This window comes from Engystomops pustulosus, chromosome 11 (assembly GCF_040894005.1).
Source record: "Engystomops pustulosus chromosome 11, aEngPut4.maternal, whole genome shotgun sequence".
Lineage (NCBI taxonomy): Eukaryota > Metazoa > Chordata > Amphibia > Anura > Leptodactylidae > Engystomops > Engystomops pustulosus.
In genome coordinates, this window is record NC_092421.1 from 50,432,845 (window position 1) to 50,458,358 (window position 25,514).

Sequence of the window (25,514 nt, forward strand, 5' to 3'; positions counted from 1 at the left end):
ATCCCGTCAATTTCTCTCCCGAGGCCGAAGAGATTAATTCTTCTCCTCTTTCTCCCTCTTCTTCAGAGGCAGAAAGTTCTGCCACAGGGTTAACCGCTGAGGAAGGGCCCGGGAAATCTTTCTCTACTGAAAATGGCCCTGGTTCAATTGATTTTTTAACAGTCATCTGAACCTCCTCCCTAATTATAGAACAAAGGTATTCAAGCAAAGAAGAGGATTCTTCAGAAATCATTATTGATTTGTAGTTTTCTTCTACAGATTCTGCATTCTCTGTGGTGAGTCTTTTTAGTAGCCATTTTGGGAGTACCTTCTCCCTAAATTTTGTTAGAAAACCACCATCAGTATACATGTAAGAATAAGCTCCAAACACACTCACCATACCCAGATTACAGGAGTTGGAGTTCTCAAAGGCTCAGGAGCTTCACGTCTTTCTGCCATCCTGGAGGAGTGTGAAGCAGTGAATAGAGCTTTGGCGGGAGGTTTTAAGTGTTAAGCTCTGCTCAGGTCCCCTCCAGGGACAGGAAACCACTGAGGCAGGATAGGAGGAGCACCTCTTTTATGCTCAGGTTTCCTGTCCCTGGGGGCGGATCCCTCTCTCTGGTTGGGTGCCGTCGTGGTGCTGGGAAAATACCTGTCTTCTATGTCATATGTACCAAGTGCTGCCTGGAATTTGTATGACTCAACGTCTGCACTAAAGTGCATAAAACGCGGTATTGAACAATAAAAGTCACAAGACAATGAATATAAAATATAGTTGTTGGACCGATAGGGTCTTTATTATTGTACCACTCCTACATCTCCTCCAGTTAAGACACGTAAACCAGCATGTTACTTTGAGAAGGGTGCGCACCTTTGCTGAACAGGCAAAAGGATCTGTAGTCAAAAGCTAAAGGGGGTCTCTTTGGTGGTGGGGGTCATTTATAGTCAGTGCTTATACACAGTGTCCTCACAAGTGCAGTGTCAATGTTTGGGATCTATAGCTTGGAAGACCTATGAAACCAGCTCATCTCTTCCATTATAAATCGATTTCCTTTGGTGTCACTGTAATGGCGATATCTTCGTTTCCACGGCGTACTACCATACGTATTGGTCCTTCCTGCTTTATGGCTTCACTCACATCATTGCTGGAAGTCACCGTGTGACTGCCAATGCTGATTATCACATCATTTTCCCTAAGTCCGGCCCTGAAATAAAGACAGAAGTTATGAATAAACAGTGATCGGTCCACACAATGTCGGACTGGCCCACCATAGAGTACCAGAGGATCCTACAGTGGGCCCAAGCTCTAACCCAATAGGGAGCCCCAGAAACACAGCAGAAGACAACCCAATTTAGATAGAACCTGTGTCTTTTTCCTATAAGTAGGATGAAAAATGGGCCCAGAATAGTTTTATCAGGTGGGCCTACATAGCCCTAATACAAAACTGAGTCCGCTCCAGGGACTAAATGAATGAACTTAAGACCATCAGTAGTCAGAAGTGCAAGGAAGTCCCTAGTGCTAAAAGCTTCATGGCTAACCACAATCTGTAACCTTCATTGTCACATTTTACTTGATATCACTGTTCTGTATCATTTGGGTTTGCCACCACTGTTATAAGGTATAAAAGGTTTTGATACAAAGAAACAAGGAAGATCCCATTTTTACCAGGAAAATATTGAAGTGAAATAATAAACATTTTAATTTTTATTTAGCTTGACTTACTCTTCTGCTGGAGTATCTGGCAGCACTTCTACAATATAAGCTCCAGAGGACACATCAGGGAAATCCTTTAATTGTTCCCTCAGTTCCTTGACTTTGCTGCAATGATAAAACACAGTTTTATTTCTACTAGATCAGTAAGTGTTATAATAAAGACCTTAGCTTAAGGATGTGTGGGGGTCTTACGCTGAGTTGATGGACAGCATCCTTATTCCCAAGTATCGTTTCTTCTTAATTCCTTGGCCTAAAGAATAAAAGTTAGAATTCTGGGTTATATAAAGCCCATACACAGTTACATAAAAAGACTGTTTGAGATTCCACATCTGACACCCGCAGTCTTAGACTTTTCAAAGTGGCAGCACTGGTCTCATTGCCTGTTTGCAGCTTCGACCTGTTCAAGTGAATGTAGTTGAGCTGCAATTCTTAGAACAGCCACTACACACTGTAAAGCGCTGTGCTTGGTGCTCAGTGAAGAGGCTGAAATATTCATTACTGCATTTACCACAAACAGCTCTGGTGTTGCTAGCTGTTTGATCACCACTGTTCTGATATTTGATTGCCTATCCTTGGGACAGGTTATTCGTCCTTTAGTCCTGTAAAAATCCCTTTTATTCTGTTAAGTTTCCTTTTAAGTAAAATGTAGTAAATATTCTATATTTTGCTTCTGGCTTTCCCATGAGGAGCAGACATGAGCATGTTCTCTATTCGTCCTTGTTAAATAGTAAACAGATCGATAGCTCTGAGTCTGCGGATGTGAAAGTCAACTGCAGCCCCCAATGGCAAAATTACAAGTCAATGCAACCTAAAAATAATATATCCGTTACCCAACCCCAGTGCAATGAATGTGTCTGATCACTGGCAGCTGAAGGACAGGCGAAAGAAGGGTCCACAGGGGCGTAACTACAGGGGTAGCAGCCATGCTATGGGGCCCACAGTGTCAGGGGGTCCTGGTATCTGATGTATAGGGAGTGTATATGCTGTATGTCTGTATATGGTCTATATCTGTGTGTATATGTGATGTGAATATGGTATATGGTACCTATATGGTTTTTATTGTGGAAAGAAGGTCCCATTCAGAAGTTTGCTTCTCCTAGTTACGACCCTGAGGGTCCTGTATGTCATGGTGTAATGGAGGTCTTTGTTGGTAGTGAATTTGTGGATAGGAGAATCTGGTGGTTAGTATTACTGATTACTTTTCTTTAGTTTGGTCAGACTGGTTTGGTGTCCTGCTAGGTGGTTTCCCACGGAAGATTTTCAATAGCCATCTATGATGGAATTGAAACCCCCAAGTCTGTGCTTGAGGCTGGAGATAAATTGTGGTTTTAAGCATATTGAATATCTGCAATGCCAAGAACAAACTGATATGGTGCCACCATTAGTGTCTGGATCAGTGGCAACATGTTTTTGGAGCGAATAAGTATTTTCCTATTTTGCCCTCTCTACCACCAGGATCAAGGATTGTAAACTAAGCATACTTACATGCTGGTGTGTGCCCCCTCTGGCATGATCTGCTCTTCATTTAGCTTTTAATGCCCTGGTTTTCACAAAAAAGCTGTAAAGACTGCAAATGAGGTGTTAATGGAGTCTGGAGCCCCTTAGGCTCATTTGCATAATTTTAAAGATTTTTTTTCTCTTTAAATCAAGGGCATAAGAAGCCTAAAGAAGAGCATATCCTGCAGAGGGGGCGCACACCAGCATGTAAGTGTGCCTGGTTTACAATCTTTCATCCTGGTGGTAGATTTCCTTTAATGATTCTGGGTTTGTCAAAGGTCTGGGGAAGGAACTTAAATATTCTGACCTTATCATCCAAAGCCTTTGGAATATAAACTCTTATTGCATGCCAGATTTTCTAATTCAGTATCTGACAAATGCTCATTTAATTCGATGAGAAAAATTCCTACAAATACAATCCCACATTTTGTGTAAATTCTAGCCAAAGACGTTGCAGCTACAAAATTCTAGTCCACAATAATTCCCAGGAATTAGATATTGAAAAACTTTGTTTAGATATGATGGAAAGATCTCCACATGCTCTTGGCCTTATCTTGGTGCCCAAAATCACTGCTTTTCACTATACAACAAGATGAGTACAGAACCATCTCTCTCAAGAAGATGAAGAAGAGTTTTAGAAATGGCCAATTCAGCTCATGCTGTGAAAAGTGGGGTCAAACTAGGGTACCATGGGCCTAGCACCTGGTGGTGTTGTGAATTTACACTATATTATAGTCTTGTGTTTCTCCATGGTTAATATAATATCAATTAGAGCTAATAATATAATATAGGCAGGAATTAAGAACACCGACTTAAGAACACCTACTTAAGAACACCGACTTACAGACGGACCCCTCTGCCCACTGTGACCTCTGGTGAAGCTCTCTGAGTGCTTAACTATAGTCCCAGACTGCAATGATCAGCTGTAAGGTGTCTGTAATTTCCAAATTTGTCTGGAACTGCAATTATTTCGACTTACATGCAAAGTCAACTTAAGAACAAACCTATGGAACCTATCTTGTAACCCGGGGACTGTAATAATAATATAATATTTTGTGAACTATTTCACGAAAAATATCTCACTGTGTATAGTGATTGCTCCTGTCACCTCCAAATGGGTGTATATACTTTGGGATTGTGTAACAGAGGTCACAATCTGTTTGGTAATGAGGTCACTCATCCAGGTCCATGCAGTGGACCACACACTAGTAGCCAAGTCAGATAATCCCTAATAAACACTTGGTTTGGAGCATACTCATGTGTGGGCCTGCACAGCTCTGCCCTGTGTCATTCCCTCCACTTTCATCTACAAAACCATATATTTCATGTTTATTTTCCTTCAAACTCCAACCTTGTAAGTGTGTAGGTTGGCATCCACTGCCCCGTATTTGTTATCAGTGGTAATAAATGGTTGCTATTCATTGCAAGTTTACCCATGAAAGGACAGAGGTTGCAAAATCACCTGCGGACTGTCTGCCGTGTGACTCGGCAAGAAACTTGCGGATTTTATCTGATGGAATAGCAAAAGAGATGCCAGCAGTGACCTTTAGAGTGTTTATCCCGATCACTTCACCATCCTGCGGGGTGAAATAGAAAACGCTGGTTAGAAGGAGCCGTCCACAAGTCCAAGAAAAATACTACACTGCATGGTGGAAACAACATTTAGGTTTTCTACATAACAATTTGCAAGCCTTTTAACTTCTGAGAAATGAGCTGTGAGGCTGCGAGTGTTGAGTATCTTTTTTCTCATGACGTTCAGTTATAGTTTTTAAAGTGTTTACAATTTTTTTCTTTTAAGTTTTTTTTCTTCAAGTTGAGTTTCTAAAAAGAGTATATATGCAGATTGTGCCCCAGCAGGGTCGTAACTACAGCCACAGCAGCTGCTATGGGGCCCGCAGTGTCAAGGGGCCCTGGCATCAGACCTGCCACACTAAAGAATGGAGGATGTGCACCATTATATACATATTATGCTGCACACTGTACAGAATAATCTGTGTATACAGTGCACATCTTCCACATGAAATGTCAGGGAAGAAGGAGGAGACAGCATTATGAAAGCACTAGGGATCTCTAAATAATAATAATAATAATAATTAATAATAATAAATAATTCCTTTATTTATATAGTGCAGACAGCTGCATAGAGTTTGCAAAATTGGTCCCTGTCCCCATGGGGCTCACAATGTAATCAACCTATTAGTATGTTTTTGGAGTTTGGGAGGAAATTGGAGTACCCGGAGGAAACCCACGCAAACACGGAGAGAACATAGAATCTCTTTGCAGATGTTGACCCTGGGACTTGAACCCAGGTCCCCAGCACTGCAAGGCTGTAATGCTAACCACTAAGTCACCGTGCTGCCTCTATTCCTGCTAATGTTCCATATCCCCGCCAATATTTTAGATTCCTGGCAATTCCTGCCATATATTTCCCCCATGTGGTCAGTAGCTACTGGGACAGATCTGTGTAAGCGTATAAATGTATATAACAGGTTGAGAACCGCTGCTTTAAAGGCTGGCTAAAGTTATTTTCAGATCTTAAGGAAAAACAAGTTGTCTGTAGATGTGTAGATTGTTAGTCAGCCCATAACATCACCACCCAGGGCTTGTTGTGCCAACCATACATATCTGAGCCATGTAATCATTTACCGCGAACACACAAGCTTCTTCCCACTCTCGATCCAGTAACATGTTCTGACAACACCTTATGAACTGACCTATATAACCAATACCTGAGGGAATGGAGGGCAGGGTCTCTTACCAGATTGACAAGTGGTCCTCCAGAATTTCCATACTGTAAAACAAGCAAAGTCCTTATTACTAATATTCTCATTTATAACCAGCAGAACAAATATCATAGAAGTTTCAATAATTTATGTTCATACTTGTGCTCAAAGCTACACTGGTCCAAACTAGAGGTTTTAATCGATCGGTTATGTGAGTCCATGAAATCCTTCTCCCCACCACTCCACTCCCAAAGCTCACAGTGTGATACCATTTAATGGGTACATGATCCACCAAAGACTTTGTACCTACCTAAGTAAGTTGTCTAAACAAGGCTTCTGCCTGGTACCGAGATTGATTGTTAGCTCATAACAATGTGATAGGTGGGTGTTTGACTGTTAGGACCCCCACCAAAGATGAGAAACAGGATGTATGTCTAACTAATCGCAGGAGAGGCAGGTGGACTCTGTGTCCTACCACTGTATTTGGTGGAAATTGCAGAGCATGGCGATCAGATACAATACCCTACAAGTTCGTAGTAGAGATACAAGAGCATAGTGCTCAGCAATTTCTGATAGCCCCATAGTATTGAATGGGGTCGACCCATGCTCAACCTACCACTGCCTCATTAACTGCTTGTGGGAGCCACATCCTTGTGATCAGTAGGGATTGAAGTGATTACAAGCACCTATCAGATAGGGCATAGCAATCAAATTTGGTAAAATAAGTTTAAACTATAACTGGGATCTGCTGTACCACAAATCAATGAAACATTTGAGTATTTTCTTGGGGAAATACATGGGCTGGATGTAGAGAAATTTGAATTTATATTCCTATGCAAATTAGAATTAAAGTGCACTGTGGGTGTGACTGCAGGGTCTGGTGCACCCACCCATGTTTTAAGATCCTCTCCCCACGATTGACAATGTTCTGCTCTTCCTATAAAACTGGTTCATTCGTTTTCCATGGCAGGAATAGCAAAGTATACATCTTGTCTAAACCCTGAAATATTTCCTTATCAGTTAAGGGTAGACGGGTAGATCCGTCATACTTGAATATGACTTGAACATAGAAAAACTAAATGAAAGAGTGATTAAACTTTTACCCACAAATCCCTGAAAATGATAATATTACTATTCACATGTGATTAACTTTTCCTCGGTAATAAAGGTCCATTGATAAACTTGTAGGCTGCATCTAATTTGGGTGAACCGGTCACAGTGTTTTCCCTCTGCTAGAATTAGAAAGTAAGAGTTATGCTTTAGTGGTGCAGTTTAGTTCAGTTTACCCATAAAATACTGTCTGAGATCAGGGAAGAGGCTAAATCCACAACCCACAAACCCACATCAGTCCGACTTGATTATCCCAAACACTACACAGCCTTACTATGGCCTAGTGATTTCTTATGAGTCATTATTGATATAGGGTTTAATTCAATCTTATTACGTTACAGTATAAACCTATACCATCTGTATCGGGTGCCTGTAAAGTCCCATAGAGGATTCATTGGCGACTTACATTGATGATGGCGTCTGTCTGAATGTATTCCATGTCAGAGTTCTTCAGGCCCAGTTCCTTCCCGCCACGTTGTGCGGTGCTCACGATACCTGTTGTGACTGTATTCTGGAGTGAGAATGGACTTCCAATGGCGACAACAAACTCTCCTGGACGCAGGTCTTCAGACCGGCCTAAAAGCAGGACCGGCAACTTACTCTGCAAAACAGAGGGACATGGAATTCCATATATAAAGCCTGATGCGTGAAGTTAATTTCTGCTGATTGTGTTAATGAGATTCCGTGGAAAATAACATACCGTAGTTTTTGTGGCCCTTGGGATCAGGGGGCTCACATAGTGCTAGGATGAAGGCCATACACCCAGATCAATTAAACAAAAAGAGCTAAAACATAATTGGTGTTCAGAATTCCTCTCATGCTTTAAACTACGATAGCACCCTGTAGATGCTAATACAGTTTAAAGCATGAGAGGAATTCTGAAACCAATTATGTTCATTAGACTCCCTGTGCTGCCACCCAAAGTGGAAATGTACATTTAGGGGGTCCCCCAGACATAACTTTTATAGGAGCCTAGTCAAATATCAAATCTGCCGCTGATGATACACAGTACTGAAAGGAGAATTGGGCTCACTACACTGCTTAGAAAGATGCACAGAGGTTGGACCATAGAACTGTTATATAACATCCAAAAAATACAGTCACACAATGCCTAGATACCACTTTTTGTAGCATACTACAATATATCTCTATTATTTGGCCATAGTGATGGTGTTTCGTAACAACTTTATAGCACTTTTATTTGTGCCCTCTATGGTTGTAACCTTGAGGTTGAACCATCATGAGGGAGATTTATCAGAAGAGTCTGAAGTAAATCTGTTCTTGTTGGTCATGGAAACAAATCAGAGCTCAACTGTAATGTTTTAAACAGCTGTTGGAAAATGAAAGCTGAGCTCTGATTGGTTGCCATGGGCAACTAGAACAGATTTACTTCAGACTCCTCTTATAAATCTCCCTCATGATGGTGTTCAGACACTTCTGATAAATCTCCCTCCATGTATCAGTCCTGCTTGGAGTGTTCCTTTAAATTAGCATAGAGATGGGGAGAAAAAGAGAGATTTTTGGATGTAATTTGTAGCAGATGAGTGACAGTAATTTGTAATGCTTTCCCAGGCTGCAATTCATTATGTAGAGTGGATAAAGGGTTAGAGGGCCAAAAACTTACGAGTGGGTGATGGGTATCTAATTAAAAAATACAGTTCAAAAGCACTGACATAAATAAGAAAAATGTCCTCCATAGACATATTGTTCTAATAACTCCCATCCCTTTTTAACTAACTTTCCCAAGAACAAGAGCACAGTCCTGTTCCAAATCTTAGGACTTGTAGTCATTCTCCGTCCTCCAAGTGCTGCCATTGTCTTCAGCCAAAAACAGCTGCACATGAGTCACACAGAGATCTGACGTCTAAATGTAGGGAAGATTTACTGTAGGCTATGTGTAATCCTAATGGGCTGTGGCACCTGGCTATGACTTGGTGCCAGTCTCTTCATACATCAATATGGAGATGCTTTTATATTTTTGGCTGATTTATTGCAACATCAACAAGCAGAAGATTCCTTCTTACCTATATGGGTGGCTTTTTCATGGTATCGTACTGTGACAGGCTCTGACAAGTTGTAAGCCAGCCAGCCACCGCATGCTTAGTTTCTGTATATTTACTAACTGCCTCGAGACGGAGACACATTTTTTGGATGTCGCCCATCAGAAACATGTGGATTAAGGCACAATCCAAATCCATAGTTTGTTTACCCTCTGAAACTGTATACTTTATATACCCAATTACTAAATGTATTTAGTACCGTCCACGCCTATACCATTACATGCCAATGGGATAAAAGCACAGCATGAGGGTAACCTTTCAAGCATCCTTAACATTTTATGGAGTGTAAACTTTCAGATGCGGTCATCTAAGCTCTAGCTAAAAGGTTACAGCCCTCGCTAGAAAACAAGGTTTATATAGGTGGGAAGAACAGATGTGCCCTGTCTTCTACCATTATTGCAGAATTCATAGAAATGAATGTGATGTTTCCATTTCCGTTAGTGATAACATATTGCTAGTCTACACAATCACTTTATGAGCAGCCAGGGGCAAACCCAAGGACCACCACTGATTCTTGGGTAGCAGTCAGATATTATTGTCATGTCCCATATATGAAAGATGCATGTGCTGTTCCCTGAGGACCAGGTTCTGTCCCTTGAGTTCCCGGGAGCACTGCTCTTTATGGGCAAACAGTAAAGAATAATTGTGGGGCCCATATTCCCTGCTGCTCAATAAATTATAGCATATTCTTAATAAGATAGCAGCCTTGCTTTCTATCCCTCGGTATCTACCACCAGCATCAAGGGTTGTAAACCAAGCAAACTGACATACTGGTGTGCGCCTCTGGCAGGATCAGCACTCCGGTAATGTTCCTATGCCCTTGTTTTTAAGAAGAAAAAAAAGACTTTAACATTAACACCTATATACCCAGAACCCCTCAGGCTCATTTGCATAATTTTAAAAGCCCTTTTTTACTAAAAACCAGGGCAAAAGAAGGGAAGATCTTGCCAGAGGGTGCACACAAAAGTATGTCAGTGTGCTGGGTTTACAATCCTTGATCCTGGTGGTAGATCTCCTTCACGTGTACAACTAACATCTGGGGCCCCCTACTAATCCTAAAAAAAATAAAAAATTAATGTGTCAAGGTTTTCTTAGCATAGTAGGTCTCCTCGCTGACAGCTGTACAGGAAACTGCTACAAACCCCCATTTACCAACATTATACCATAATTAGGGGCGTTGTTAGGGTGATAAAAGATCCGGGGCACGGGCCCCAATGCATATGTACCGCACTTCCAGTAATGTTCGCTCCTGTACATTTTAGTTTCCTGACAGTGTTAACCTGGTGCTGCCCCTAACACCCTCCCCAAATACTGTAAGGCTGCGTTCACTCGTTTGTCTTGCATTTAAACAATAGAAGACACCAGGAGCTCGTTATTGACTGCATGCGATTCAGTAGGAACGCACATGCGATTAAACCGATGACCGTCCTAGTGCCATATGTGAATGCGTCCCAAGAAATGTCCCCACAGCCCCCAGCAATGTCCTCACACATCCCCCAGTAATGTTCCCCACAGTTAACCCCAGTAATCTGCCCCACACAGTTGCCCCCAGTAATGTTCCAAACACACAGTTACCCCCAGTAATGTTCCAAACACACAGTTACCCCCAGTAATGTCCTCACACATCCCCCCAGTAATGTGCCACACACAGTCAACTCCAGTAATGTTCCCCACAGTTAACCCAGTAATGTTCCCCACAGTTACCTCTATTAATGTGCCCCACACAGTTACCCCCAGTAATGTGCCCCACACAGTTACCCCCAGTAATGTGCCCCACACAGTTACCCCCAGTAATGTGCCACACACAGTTACCCCCAGTAATGTGCCACACACAGTTACCTCCAGTAATGTGCCACACACAGTTACCTCCAGTAATGTGCCACACACAGTTACCTCCAGTAATGTGCCACACACACAGTTAACCCCAGTAATTTCCTCACAGTTAACCCCAGTAATTTCCTCACAGTTACCCCCAGTAATGTGCCCCACACAAACAGTTACCCCCAGTAATGTGTCCCACACAGTACGGGTTGGCTGCTAACCTACAATGATTTATATTACAGCAGAGTGGAAATAATTTATAGGGCATAACACTTTGATTGGTGATCTGGGGGTCCCGTTCCACCATGCGTTCTGTCATTCCATTCAATACTAAGGGAGTGTCGGAAAATCTTGAGCAAAGCCCTGCGCGTTCAGAGACATTAAAGGGATAAAAAAAATCCACGACCCATTCAGCAGAAGAATGAGGAGTGTTGTGCAGACTTGTAGGGTAACTTTTCAGTTAGTCAATATCTTCTACACAGCATGTCCCCTTTATCAGATCTGGGCAGTAAATTAACTATATTAAATATTGGTGATTATGATTTATGAAGGAATGAGACACGCACAGTCTTGTAGTACACAGCGCTGTTTACAGCAACAGGATTGTGTTGTCATTCATTTCCAGAGAGGTCCAATGAGTTCTACTCTCTGGCTCAAGTCCAGTGCACACCGCTAACTATGTGTCATAGACATGATTCAGGAATACTAAACCCATAATCTCTCAGATGGTGCTGAACACCCGGTATAATATTGTGGACAGTCATTTATATATGGACGGCTTGAGAGGCTGACTCTAGTTTCCCTTACTTTGAGTTATTAATTTGATCTGTATAGGCAGGAGTATGAATGGGATCTAACTAAACAAAGTGTGAAGTGCACGCAGAGATATCTATCTCAATGGCTGAACTGTGGACTCTTAGAAGAACTAGACCAAAATCTCATACTGTGATGGAAAGTCACTATGGCCCGGGCTCCAAAACTGAATCTAACACGCAAATATGAAACATATGCAGAATGGACATAATTCAGAAGTGCTATGAGGACCGAACATGACACTGTGCGGTAAATTAAGTATCTTACAAACAAGACTGGGACCCGATTGTGGAATTCAGCACTCATTTAACTAGGCAAAAATAAGATAAATTGGTATTATTTATGTCCAAAAGGATATGAGAGGAACTCAATAGTAAAAGGATGTGCATTAACAGAATTTTATAGAGAGACCCAAATGTGAACTCCAGGACACCACAAAGCCATAAATGATAGCTCCATACCTTTGCTTTGATTTTGATTAAGGCAATATCCGCTTTTTCATCCACATCTATGATTTTGGCATCATAAGTGGACCCGTCGCTGCGCTCCACTTTTAATCTTTGCTTGTTTGTGACGACATGGGCATTGGTTAGAATCAAACCATCTTCTGAGACAATGAAACCGGAGCCACTCGCTGCTGGAATTTCTCGTTTTCCAAAGAAGGAGAACCTAAAAACAAGAGATGGTTGTGAGATAGCAGCAAAAACTACGGGTGACTTGAGTCCCCAACCTCATGCCCTCTACACATGAAACCAATGTCAGTACACATTACATTACTGCTCACATGTGCTGTGTCTGTCTCACACTCAGGTTACCGAATCCCTGCTGTCCTTACCACCTGAGAATGGGCCACCAATATGGGTCAGGTAAAAAGGTTTGGGACCCTAAACCCCAGCTGACTGAAAACATGGATGGTGTATGGTGTATGTTGTATGTTAGGGCTCTAGATTTGAACTCAAAATCGAAATGATACTAAATGGATAGATAAATCGGAAAAAACTGCTCAGCTTCACAACACAGCAGATAACGTAGGCCCCAGCCGATGGCTGAAATGTTCTTGTGTAACATAAACTCCTGTTTTATTGCCCCAGCTTATCTTAATAATGTCTCGCTGTATGTACTTGTTATCTTAGTGCAACATCTCTAAAATGTTGTGTTTTTCTCTCAGTACTTCAATTGTATTCTTGCAGGATGAAGGGGCCTGTGTGCCCTGAAAGCTGGCAAAAAATGTTTATTCTGGTTAGCTAATAAAGGTATCAGTCCTTAAGCACTTTTGTAGTTCACAAAAGTAATTAAAGAAAATTGACCATTTGTTTTATGCATTGGGAACCGAACATACCTTGAGAATGCTGTAGCGACATTGATGCAGAAACATATGTTGTTTAATCACTCATCCGAGTGGTTTTGCTCAAAAAACAATTATAAATTGAGGACCTTGGGAAAGCTGGGGGCAGACTGGCTGGTGTACATAAAAGAGCTGCCTGAACTGTTCAGACAGGACTAATCAACCTGAGCTGGATCACTCATACACAGCAGCTGGGGGATGGTGCGGAGATTGATTACTTCTGCCTGTTAGGGACAACACAGTGATTATGTGTCTTGGCTTATGCTGGGCAGGACAAGGCTGGAGCAGTACATAATTTGGGTAAGCAGAGGGTTACCCTGGCAGCCACAGGAGTGCCAGAGCCTCATTATCATAATTGTATAATTATTTTTTCATCAAAACCACTCAGTTCAGGGATTAAACAAGATATGTTTCTGCATCAGTGTAGCTACAGCCTCAAGGTAGGATTGGTTCATAATGCATGAAAGCATATAGTAGATTTCCTTTAACATCATAGAAGATTTTTAGTTTTTCCTTGCTATGGCAGTACTTTTACCCTTTTCTCAACATACTATGCACTGTTATGTCACACTAACTTTAAACACAACATATGAACTATGTCAAACATAAGGTTAACCTATTCCATCTGGAGACTAACATGAATATGTCCGGCCTGTCATTACTAATTATACGTCCCCATATGAACCATACTTTACTCCTTTCACTACTGGAACTTACATGCGATATAGCTCAATGTGCACAACAGCTGGTGCGATCTTCTCCACCACATCAGCTATAAAGTTGTATTTATAGCGAGGACTATCAGGGTCCTTCTGTCCTGTAAGTGAGAAATTAGTGAGTGAATTACGAGATACATGTTATGTTGTGGGTTTGGTGGTTGAACTTAGAGAAATATTTCCTTCACTAGCTATACATGATCTTTTGGAAACCCTAGGACCTTCTATAGTCATCCATCAGCTTTTATGTGGCCTGCACATTCCTTGTACTCCATAAATACCATCTGTATTAGTTACATGTGTTCATAATGTAAAATTCCATACACCTGAAAATCCTAAAAACTTGTTCAGGATATCAGTGGATGTGCTCGAAGAATTTTTTTCAGAAAGAACTTGTAACTTCATGAGGGGGGGGGGGGGGGTTCTGAGCCAATAATACATATTGGGGCTTATTTACTAAGGGTCCGCTGAACACACTTTCATCAGAATTTTTGTGATTTGCACTGCTGTAACATCTATTTAGAAGGGGATTGTGTTGCGCGCAATTGGATTTTGGGGCAATCGGGCCGTGGGGGGGGGGGGAGCTTAGGGGTAGGCGGGCCGTCCAATGATCCGATGCAGAGAATGGAGCTGTCTGCTATGGGGGTTCTGGATGTAGGACCTTCAAGGAATCACCTAAAAAATGCAATAAAATTTTAAAAAGATAAAAATGATTAAAAAATCATTAGTGATATTAAGCTATTATTTTCCAAATAACTGCGTGTTGGTCCAGAGGTATCATAGTATATAAGGCTGGAAGGAGACGCAAGTCCATCAAGTCCAACCTTTAAGAATTAAATAAATGTTTTATCCCCATAACCCGTGATATTTTTTCTCTCCAGAAAGGCATCCAGGCCTCTCTTGAACATGTACATAGAGTCCGCCATAACAACCTTAGATAGCGTTGTCCTCATCCTGCTGCCCAGAAGCATGTGATTATTGGCAGACAAACCTATCAATTTTGGTGCCCAACCTTCTACTCCCTATGGAGGGTAATCTTTTCAGGCAGATGTTGGAGGAAGGTGACAGGCCTAATGTTTTTGGTTTTGAGGGGAGTTGTTCTCCCGCCCTGTTATCCTCTCTACTGCTTGACTGTGAGATCATGAGAGATAGTGATCATAGTGGTTTATAATGGCAATTTGCATATACTCCAGAATGTTATAAAGAGTGATCAGCTTAACAGCAATTAATTGAAAAGTCAATATTTGCCTAGAAAATGAACTTTTTCCCCCAAAACATATTTCAACTTCATTGCAGGCCTGCCTTACAAGGAGCAGCTAACATCGTTTCAGTGCTTGCTCCAGTAACACAGGTGTGGGTGTTGATGAGGACAGGGCTGGAGATCAATCTGTCATGATTAAGTAAGAATCACACCACTGGACACTTTAAAAGGAGGCTGGTGCTTGGCATCATTGTTTCCCTTCTGTTAACCATGGTTATCTCTAAAGAAACACATGCAGTCATCATTGCACTGCACAAAACTGACTTAACAGGGAAGAGTATCGCAGCTAGAAAGATTGCACCTCAGTCACCAATCTATCGCATCACCAAGGAATTCAAGGAGAGAGGTTCCATTGTTGCCAAAAAGGGTCCAGGGCGCCCAAGAAGGACCAGCAAGCGCCAGGCAGTGCAGAGCTTTCTCAGGAATGGCAGCAGGCAGGTGTGAGTGCATCTGCATGCACTGTGAGGCGGAGACTCTTGGAGCAAGGCCTGGTGTCAAGGAGGGCAGCAAAGTAGCCACTTCTGCAAGCAGCACACATGACTGATGGAGATGACACCAGAGGACTGGGTAGAGGAAGTGGAATACACTGTTAACCTTCCCAAAATTTTCATATCAATGCCAATCTGTAAAATTTTACTAATCACAAAATTTAATTACATTCAAGGTAAAGTATCTCTGTATATCTGGTGCTATCCCACAGTCCTATAAATAACGTACGTAATATGATCTTACTTGACATCTTACTAGCTTAGGCCCTGTTCATATTTGTACTTGTGATTTCCACCTTTCATCTTTAATAATAATAATAATAATAATTCCGACTTCCATGACATGAAGGACCCATTGACTATAATAGCCACCACAACCTCTAGTGCAGACACAGTTGAGTACACAGTCCTACATTTTATAGGTTAGCGACAAACAAAGAAAGGATACTAAAAAATTTACTGCAGAACTGCACCATTTTGGACTTCACTTGCATTCTGAAGACAGGCAAAACTGTCTGAAAAAATAGCAAGGGTGGGCATAGAGGGTACGGAAAGTATTCAGACCCCCTTACATTTCTCACTCTTTGTTTCATTGCAGCCAATTGGTAAGATCCCCCATCTTGACAGAAAAAAAACAAATGTATATATTTTTGTTAAAGTAAATCTACCACCAAGATGAAGGATTGTAAACCAAGCACACTGACATACTGGTGTGTGCCCCCTCTGGCAGGATCTGCTCTTCTTTTTGCTTCTCATGGCCTGTTTTTTTAAAGGCTTTTTAAAATTATGCAAATTACCCTGAGGGCTCCATAGGTGTTAATGGAGCCTGAGGCCCCACAGGCTCATTTGCACAATTTGTAAATACTTTTTTTCTTAACAACCAGGGCATAAGAAGCTAAAATAAGAGCAGATCCTGCCAGAAGGGGCATACACCAGCATGTAAGTGTGTTTGGTTTACAATCCTTCATCCTGGTAGATGTCCTTTAAGCTTCTTATGACCTTGTTTTTATAAAAAAAAAAATCTTTAAAATCATGCAAATGAGCCTTAAGGGCTCCAGGTTCCATTAAAGGGGTTGTCCGAGTTCTTGAAAAAAACTAAAAGTGGCCGGGAGAGGGCTGCTTAAAAAAAATAAAGTCCTAATTACCTTCTGGTGCCCTCCGGTATCCAGTGCTGCTGTCACTCCGGTCCGGGCGCCATGTAAACAAACATGGCCGCCGGAGCAGCGCTGGACTCAGCTTCCAGCTGGACCCGACAACCTTCCGACCCCCATACACAATGCTGTGTATAGGGACAGATAGGCGTGCCAGGCCACGGGCGGCCGGAAACTGAGTCTAGCGCTGCTCCGGCGGCCATGTTTTTAAAAGCTTTTTTTGTCAAAACTAGGGCCTGAAAAGCTAAAGAAAGAGCAGATTATGCCAGAGGGGGCACATACCAGTATGTCAGTGTGCTTGGTTTAACCTTTGTCCCTTTAACCCCTTAAGGACGCAGCCATTTTACAGCTTAAGGCTCAGCCCCATTTTTTGGATTCTGACTTGCGTCGCTTTATATGGTTATAACTTTTGAACACAATTCTGAGATTGTTTTTTTCCCCACATGTTGTACTTCATTTTAGTTGTAAAAGTTGGCTGATAAGTTTTGTGTTTATTTTCCAAAAAAAAAAAATTATTAATTTTTTGAAAAAATTGCACTTTTTTTAGTATAGTATAGTATATAAGGCTGGAAGGAGACGCAAGTCCATCAAGTCCAACCTTCAAAAATTAAATAAATGTTTTATCCCCATAACCCGTGATATTTTTTCTCTCCAGAAAGTCATCCAGGCCTCTCTTGAACATGTACATAGAGTCGGCCATAACAACCTCCTGCGGCAGAGAGTTCCATAGTCTCACTGCTCTTACAGTAAAGAACCTTTGTCTATGGTGATGGTAAAATCGCCTCTCCTCTAGGCGTAGAGGATGCCCCCTTGTCCTGGTCACAGGCCTAGGTATAAAAAGATCTTTGGAGAGATCCTTGTACTGTCCGTTCAGGTATTTGTACATTGTAATGAGGTCTCCCCTCAGTCGTCTTTTTTCTAAACTGAATAATCCCAAATTTTGTAATCTGTCAGTGTATTCTAATCCCCCCATTCCCCTAATAATCCTGGTTGCTCTCCTCTGCACCCGTTCCAGCTCTACTATATCCTTTTTATACACTGGTGCCCAAAACTGTACACAATATTCCATGTGTGGTCTGACCAGGGATTTGTATAAGGGCAAAACTATGTCTTTATCATGAGAATCTATTCCTCTCTTGATACATCCCATTATTTTATTTGCTTTAGCAGCAGCCGCCTGGCTCTGGTCACTAAAATTAAGTTTACCATCCACCAATACGCCCAAGTCCTTTTCAGCTTCAGTTTTACTAAGTAATTGACCGTTTAGAACATAATTATACTTTTTGTTTCCATGGCCCAAGTGCATAACTTTACATTTATCTACATTAAACCTCATCAACCATTTCTCTGCCCATCCCTCAAGCTTCCACAAATCCCTCTGTAATGCTAAACTATCGACCTCAGTATTTATTACTTTACACAGCTTAGTATCATCTGCAAATATTGAAACTTGACTGTGTAAACCCACTACAAGGTCATTAATAAAAATATTAAAAAGAAGTGGCCCCAATACTGACCCCTGTGGCACTCCACTGGTAACATCAACCCAATCTGAGAATGTGCCATTAATGACCACCCTCTGTTTTCTATCACTAAGCCAATTACTTACCCAGATACACAGATTTTCTCCTATTCCCAGCAGTCTCATTTTATATACCAACCTTTTATGTGGCACGGTGTCAAATGCCTTTGAGAAGTCCAGATATACAACATCCACAGCGTCCCCCAGATCCAGTCTTGAACTTACCTCCTCGTAGAAACCAATCAGATTAGTCTGACAGGACCGATCTCTCATAAACCCATGCTGACGCTGGGTTATAAGGTTGTGCACAGTGAGATACTCCAGGATAGCATCTCTAATAAACCCCTCAAATATTTTCCCCACCACAGCAGTTAGACTTACGGGTCTGTAGTTTCCAGGATCGCTATTTGATCCTTTTTTGTATATTGGTACCACATTTGCTATGCGCCATTCCTGTGGAACATAACCAGTCCTCAGTGAATCTTCAAATATTAAAAATAACGGTCTGTCTATCACGGTACATAATTCATGCAGAACCCGGGGGTGTATGCCATCTGGCCCCGGTGATTTATCTATCTTAGTGGTTGCGAGGCGGCGCCGTACCTCTTCCTGGGTTAAACTGTTGACATTATAAAAAGAATTAACATTATTCCTCATTGTGTCTTCCACCAGGGGATTTTCCTGGGTAAAGACAGTTGAGAAGGCGACATTCAGTAGATCGGCCCTTTCCTCATCTCCTTCCACCATGACCCCCATGTTATTTCTAAGGGGACCCACACTCTCTGTTTTTAGTTTCTTATCATTTATATACTTGAAAAATAATTTGGGATTATTTTTGCTCTCCCTGGCAATATTTCTCTCAGTCTCTATTTTTGCGGCCTTTATCTGCTTTTTACAGGATTTATTTTTCTCTCTATAATCCTGTAATGCCTCATCACTACATTCACGTTTTAGCACCTTAAATGCTTTATCTTTCTCGCTTATTGCTTTCCTTACAAGACTAGTTAGCTCTCCTCCAACCTTCTAGCCATTTTTTCCCCTAAAACAGCTGCACCCTCCCCATTGAGGTGCAGCCCATCCCTACTGTAGAGCCTGTAGCCTCTTGACACGAGGCTACATGGTTTATGCAGGTTCGTTACAATGAGCCAGTGGCTCATTGTAATGTAAGACCTGCAAAAACGCCATATATTGCAATACTGTAGTATTGTAGTATATGGTAGGAGCGATCTGATCATCTAGGGTTAATGTACCCTAGATGGTCTAAAAAATAGTGAAAAAAAAAAAAAAAAAAAAGTTTAAAAAATAAAAAAAATTAATAAAATATTAAAAGTTCAAATCACCCCCCTTTCCCTAGAACGGATATAAAACATAACAAACAGTAAAAATCACAGACATATTAGGTATCGCCGCGTCCCAAAATGCCCGATCTATCAAAATATAAAAACGGTTACGGCCGGCGGTGACCTCCGAGGCGGGAAATGGCGCCCAAATGTCCAAAATGCGACTTTTACACCTTTTTACATAACATAAAAAATGAAATAAAAAATGATCAAAATGTCGCACAGACCTCAAAATGGTAGCAATGAAAACGTCGCCTCATTTCGCAAAAAATGACCCCACATTTCCGTGCGCCAAAGTATGAAAAAGTTATTAGCGTCAGAAGATGGCAAAAAATTTTTTTTCTTTTTTGTACACATTCGTTTAATTTTTGAAAATGTATTAAAACACAATAAAACCTATATAAATTTGGTATCACCGTGATCGCACCGAACCAAAGAATAAAGTAGGCGTGTTATTTGGAGCGAAGAGTGAAAGTCGTAAAAACTGAGCCCACAAGAACGTGACGCACGTGCGGGTTTTTTTCAATTTTTCCACATTTGGAATTTTTTTTCAGCTTCGCAGTACACGGCATGTTAAAATAAATAACATTACGGGAAAGTAAAATTTGTTACGCACAAAATAAGCCCTCACACAGGTCTGTACATGTAAAAATGAAAAAGTTATGGATTTTTGAAGTTGGAGAGCGAGAAATTAGCCGAAAAACCCTCCGTCCTTAAGGGGTTAAGGACCTTTTTGAAATTCGAAATCATTAAATTTTCAGGATAATTTATTTTGCGGCTTACAAATCGAATAGCGATTTTCCGTATTTTCAGAATTTACTCTTTTGTGGATAAATACTGTTTTGAATGAAATTTTACATATTTAGCATCAAAACCCCTAAATCAACCCATTTTCAAATCTGCACCCCTCAAACTATCAGAAACAGCTTTTAGGAAGATCGTTAACCCCTTGAGATCTTCATAGTAATTGAATCAAAATGGCGGTGAAATTTAGAATGGTCAAATTGTGCCGGTTATATGTTCATTTAGCCCTAAAATTTACACATTTCCAAAAGATAAAAATAGAAAACCCACCATAAAATTTGTTCAGCAGTTTTTCCCGAGTACAGAGACTCCCCACATGTGGACGTTACTTGTTTTATGGGTGCACAGTGAGGCGCAGAATGGAAGGAGCATCCTGCAGCTGCCAGGATTTTAGTTTCCTCATTGTCCCCTTTTGTAGGCTATAAAATTTTTGCTTTTCCGTTATTGGGGCCATGTGACGGCATTTTTTTTGCAGGATGAGATGCTTTTTCCAGTGTTGCCATTTTGGGGTTGGTATTACCAATTGTTGAAAATTTAGGAACTCGTATTTTAGAGCAGGAGTAGAAAAGCATCAATTCTGTACTGGATTTTTTACTTTTTTTTTTTTCGTGTTCACTGTTTAGCCTAAAAATCATGTTATCTTTATTCTATGGGTCGATACGATTACAGGGATACTATACATGAATATTTTTTCTTACATTTTACTAAATTTGTCAAATAAAACCGTAATGTGGGGAAAAATCTATCATTTTTGTATCGCTGTCTTCCAAGTGGCATTACATTTTTACTGTTTTGGCTACGGAGCTGGTTGATGGCTTGTGTTTTGCGGGACATGTTGTACATGTTTTATTGATCACTTTTTATTGCATTTTTTGTAAGATTGAATAGGTAAAATTGATAATTTTTGGTGGGTTTTCAACAGTTTTTTTTAACGGCGTTCATCGTATGGGTTCAATAATGATTTACTTTTATTCTACGGGTTGTTACAGACGCGGCGATACTATATATGTGGAGTTTTTGTTATTATTTAAAAACATTTTTTGGGTTATATGTCTCTTTATATGTTATGGGGCTTATGGGCATTTTTATTGATTTATTACTTTATTTTTTATTGAATAATATTTTTTTTTTTACTTTTTCACTTTTTCCACCATGGGGCATGAACAAGCAATCATCTGATTACTTGTTCATGATAATACTCTGCAATACTCATGTATTGCAGGGTATTAGCAGTGTCAGCCTATGCACTTGCATAGGCTGGCACTGTGCCAGCAAGATGACTTCACAGATGCCATCTTACTGTCTATAGCTATAGCAGCGATCGCGGCCCCCCGAAAACTGTTGGGGGGGGCGATCGTGGGGGGAAGACCCCCCAGAGGCATTTAACGGGTTACACGCCATTACAGAGCTCACTCCGATCGCGGGTGTTACACTGGGGTGCCGGCTATATGTTACAGCCGGCACCCCGTGTTTCCTGATACCGGTTCGGCTCTGATCCAGAGCCGAGCCGCCATCAGCTCTGTGGCGGATATATCCGCCACTGAGCGCTAAGTCACTGCGCTAAGGGGTTAATTTATTAAACTAGAAAAACTGAAATATCACATGGTCATAAGTATTCAGACCCTTTGCTGTGGCACTCATATTTAACTCACATTTCCTTCTAATCTTTCTTGAGATAGTTCTACTCCTTCATTGGAGTCCAGCTGTGTTTAATTAAACTGGACTTGATTAGGAAAGGAACACACCTGTCTATACAAGACATCACAGTGCATGTCTGAGCACATGAGAATCATGAGGTCTAAGGAACTGCCCAAGGAGCCCAGAGACTCAGAGAGAATTGTGGCAAGACACAGATCTGGCCAAAGTTACAAAAGAATTTCTGCAGCACTTAAATTCCTAATAGCAAAGTGGCCTCCATAATCCTTAAATGAAAGAAGTTTGTGACTACCACAACTGTTCCACAACCTGGCTGTCCAGCCAAACTAAGGAATCGTGGGAGAAGAGCCTTGGTGAGAGAGGTCAAGAAAAACCCCAATATCACTGTGGCTAAGCTCCAGAGATGCAATAGGGAAATGGGAAAAAGTTCCACAAAGTCACCGATTACTGCGGCCTCCACCGGTCAGGGCTTTATGGCAGAGTTTGCCGACAGAAGCATCTCCTCAGTACAAGACATATGAAAGCTGCATATAGTGTGCAAAAAAAACTAAGAATATAAAAAAAAAGATTCTCTGTTCTGATGAGACAAAAATTGAATTTTTTGGTGTTAATTCTAAGCGGTATGTATGGAGAAAACCTGGCGCTGCTCATCACCTGCCAAATACAATCCCAACAGTTACACATAGTGGTGGCAGCATCATGCTATGGGGGGCAGGGACAGGACCACTGGGAAGAAAAGATGAATATGGCCAAGTACAGAGATATCCTGGATGATAACCTCTTCCAGTGGGTCTGGAGCTCAGACTGGATTCACCAGTCCAACAAGGCAGAGGCTTCAGAACAACCATTCCTGACTGGCCCAGCCAGAGCCCTGACCTTAACCCAATTGAGCATCTCTGGAGAGACTTGAAAATGGCTTCCACCAATAATGAAGCAGGAATTACAGGTATACTTTAAATTATGAAACAGTCATGTAAATTATAAAAGCAGACTTGAAATTAGTATTAAATTAAAGGCTATGGGAACCTGTCACTAGGTGAAAATGTGTATCCTGATGATAGGTTCCTTTTAAGTTACTCTTTAAGAGATTGTCTAGTAAGTGCAGTAGTCCTTACCCTGCTGGCAGTCCCCCCTCTGGATGGGGATGATGGCTGCAGACCCCTGGCTCTGCACTGCTTTACTCTCTGCCTGAAGCTTACACAGGTTGCTGTATGTCTTGCCATCACTTCCACACACTGGTTGGGATGAAGGACACTGGCAGGTCCTGGCACCACCTACTGGACTCTTCACACAGCTCAGGGCAGAGGCACATATGGGATCGGCAGCTCCTTCCCCGCATCTCTCCCCTTCAGCAGCAGCGCACACGGTGCAGCACCCACAGCGCAGGGCAGTCTCTCCTGATGGGCAGTTTGTGGGTGCGGGTGGGCAGGAGGATGGGTCACAGCGTGATGGGCATCTGAATGATGGCAACAAAGCAGCGGGTACCGCATAGGACAGGAGCAGCACTATCCACAGCATGGTAATACTGGTACTCTGCACTAGATGGCGCCCCACCGATGATACCCAATTACTCCTAGGGGAAGACCAAGGAGAAATTATCCATTACTGAAAGCTCTACAAAAGACAGCAATCACCTGAACACATGCCACATACACACAATTCACGCTGTAAGAGATATACCTTATGTACAGTTGTCTGCTCCCATCCTGACCTGATGAACAATCATTTACTAGTATCCCCTCTATTATCTACTAATATCCCTACTGTATGCACTTATATACTAGTAGCTCTACATTATGCACATGTTTTAGATAGATTCCCTCTCTATAAACACTTACCTTCTAGGACTCCACTTTATATACACTTGCTTTTTGCACACCATACCTTCTATTACAACTTACCTGGTATGATCCCCACTTTGTGAACACCTAGTAGAATTCCCTCTCAATGAAAACTAACCTAGTAGTTTTCACACACTATTAATACTTACCTTACCTATGATCTTAACATTGTGTCCACTTATTAATATCCTGACTTTGTGCCCAATTACACAGTAGAGGAATAGCCACATTGTGCACTTTAATTTTTAAGGATCCCACTTCTTGCAGACTGGTTATCCCCATTGGGTCCACACTAAATAAGTTCACTATTACACACCTATCTATTATAAAATGATTTGCATTTTCTTGAACACTCAAAATCTACTGCCATCCCCCCCAAAAAATAACATCTGCAGAAGACCACCTCACTGAGAAGATCTCCCTCTATCTAGGAAGGTTTTGATTCTTAAAAACCTCTAACATCTGGTTTTATTGGGCTACTCCCTTAGGGCATCCTTTTCCACTGCAATTTTGGCTGGTTGTCTCTTTAGAAGGTTTCCCTGCGTGTAACATACACCCAGTATATACATACACACCCTATGGCTGCTTGCGTCCGGTGTATCCTGGAGCAGATTCCAATGAGATGCTGCTCCGTTATCTCCCCCAGCAGTAGTGATGATCTTCCAGGTCCCAGGAGCTTAGATGTCTGCTGTTTGTTATACCGGCCCGGCTCCCTGTCCTCACAGCCCTGCACTGATTCAGCTTCTTTTATTTGGAAAAGCCCCAAAACAGAGAATTACTCCACCCCCACAACTCATGTGAGAGAGCAGGGCAGCCAGCCAGAATACAGCACTCAATACATACAGCAAAGCATAAATTACACAGCAATCTATATGTACAACAAAACATACATTACACAGCACTTGGTACAACACAGTAGAGCACGCTATACATACAGGAAAACATACATTACACAGCACTAGGTACAACACAGTAGAGCATGCTATACATACAGGAAAACATACATTACACAGCATTTGGTACAACACAGTAGAGCACGCTATACATACAGGAAAACATACATTACACAGCACTAGGTACAACACAGTAGAGCACGCTATACATACAGGAAAACATACATTACACAGCACTAGGTACAACACAGTAGAGCACGCTATACATACAGGAAAACATACATTACACAGCATTTGGTACAACACAGTAGAGCACGCTATACATACAAGAAAACATACATTACACAGCACTAGGTACAACACAGTAGAGCACGCTATACATACAGGAAAACATACATTACACAGCACTTGGTACAACACAGTAGAGCACGCTATACATACAGGAAAACATGCATTACACAGCACTTGGTACAACACAGTAGAGCACGTTATACATACAGGAAAACATACATTACACAGCACTTGGTACAACACAGTAGAGCATGCTATACATACAGGAAAACATACATTACACAGCACTTGGTACAACACAGTAGAGCATGCTATACATACAGCAAAACATACATTACACAGCACTGGGTACAACACAGTAGAGCACGCTATACATACAGGAAAACATACATTACACAGCATTTGGTACAACACAGTAGAGCACGCTATACATACAGGAAAACATACATTACACAGCACTAGGTACAACACAGTAGAGCACGCTATACA

General features: G+C 41.5%; 1 protein-coding gene across 1 annotated transcript; it reads right to left on the reverse strand.

The window, feature by feature from the left end:
- Positions 1 to 744: 744 nt before the first annotated feature.
- Positions 745 to 24,591, reverse strand: HTRA1 (HtrA serine peptidase 1). Its single transcript, XM_072129463.1, has 10 exons — positions 24,417 to 24,591; positions 23,116 to 23,573; positions 13,780 to 13,879; positions 12,179 to 12,386; positions 7,430 to 7,624; positions 5,949 to 5,981; positions 4,653 to 4,767; positions 1,886 to 1,943; positions 1,703 to 1,798; positions 745 to 1,184 (listed from the first exon to the last, which is right to left on the reverse strand). The coding sequence occupies exons 2-10, from the start codon at positions 23,516 to 23,518 to the stop codon at positions 1,016 to 1,018; spliced, it is 1,377 nt and encodes a 458-aa protein (XP_071985564.1). The 5' UTR covers positions 23,519 to 23,573; positions 24,417 to 24,591; the 3' UTR covers positions 745 to 1,015.
- Between the last annotated feature and the right edge of the window lie 923 nt (positions 24,592 to 25,514).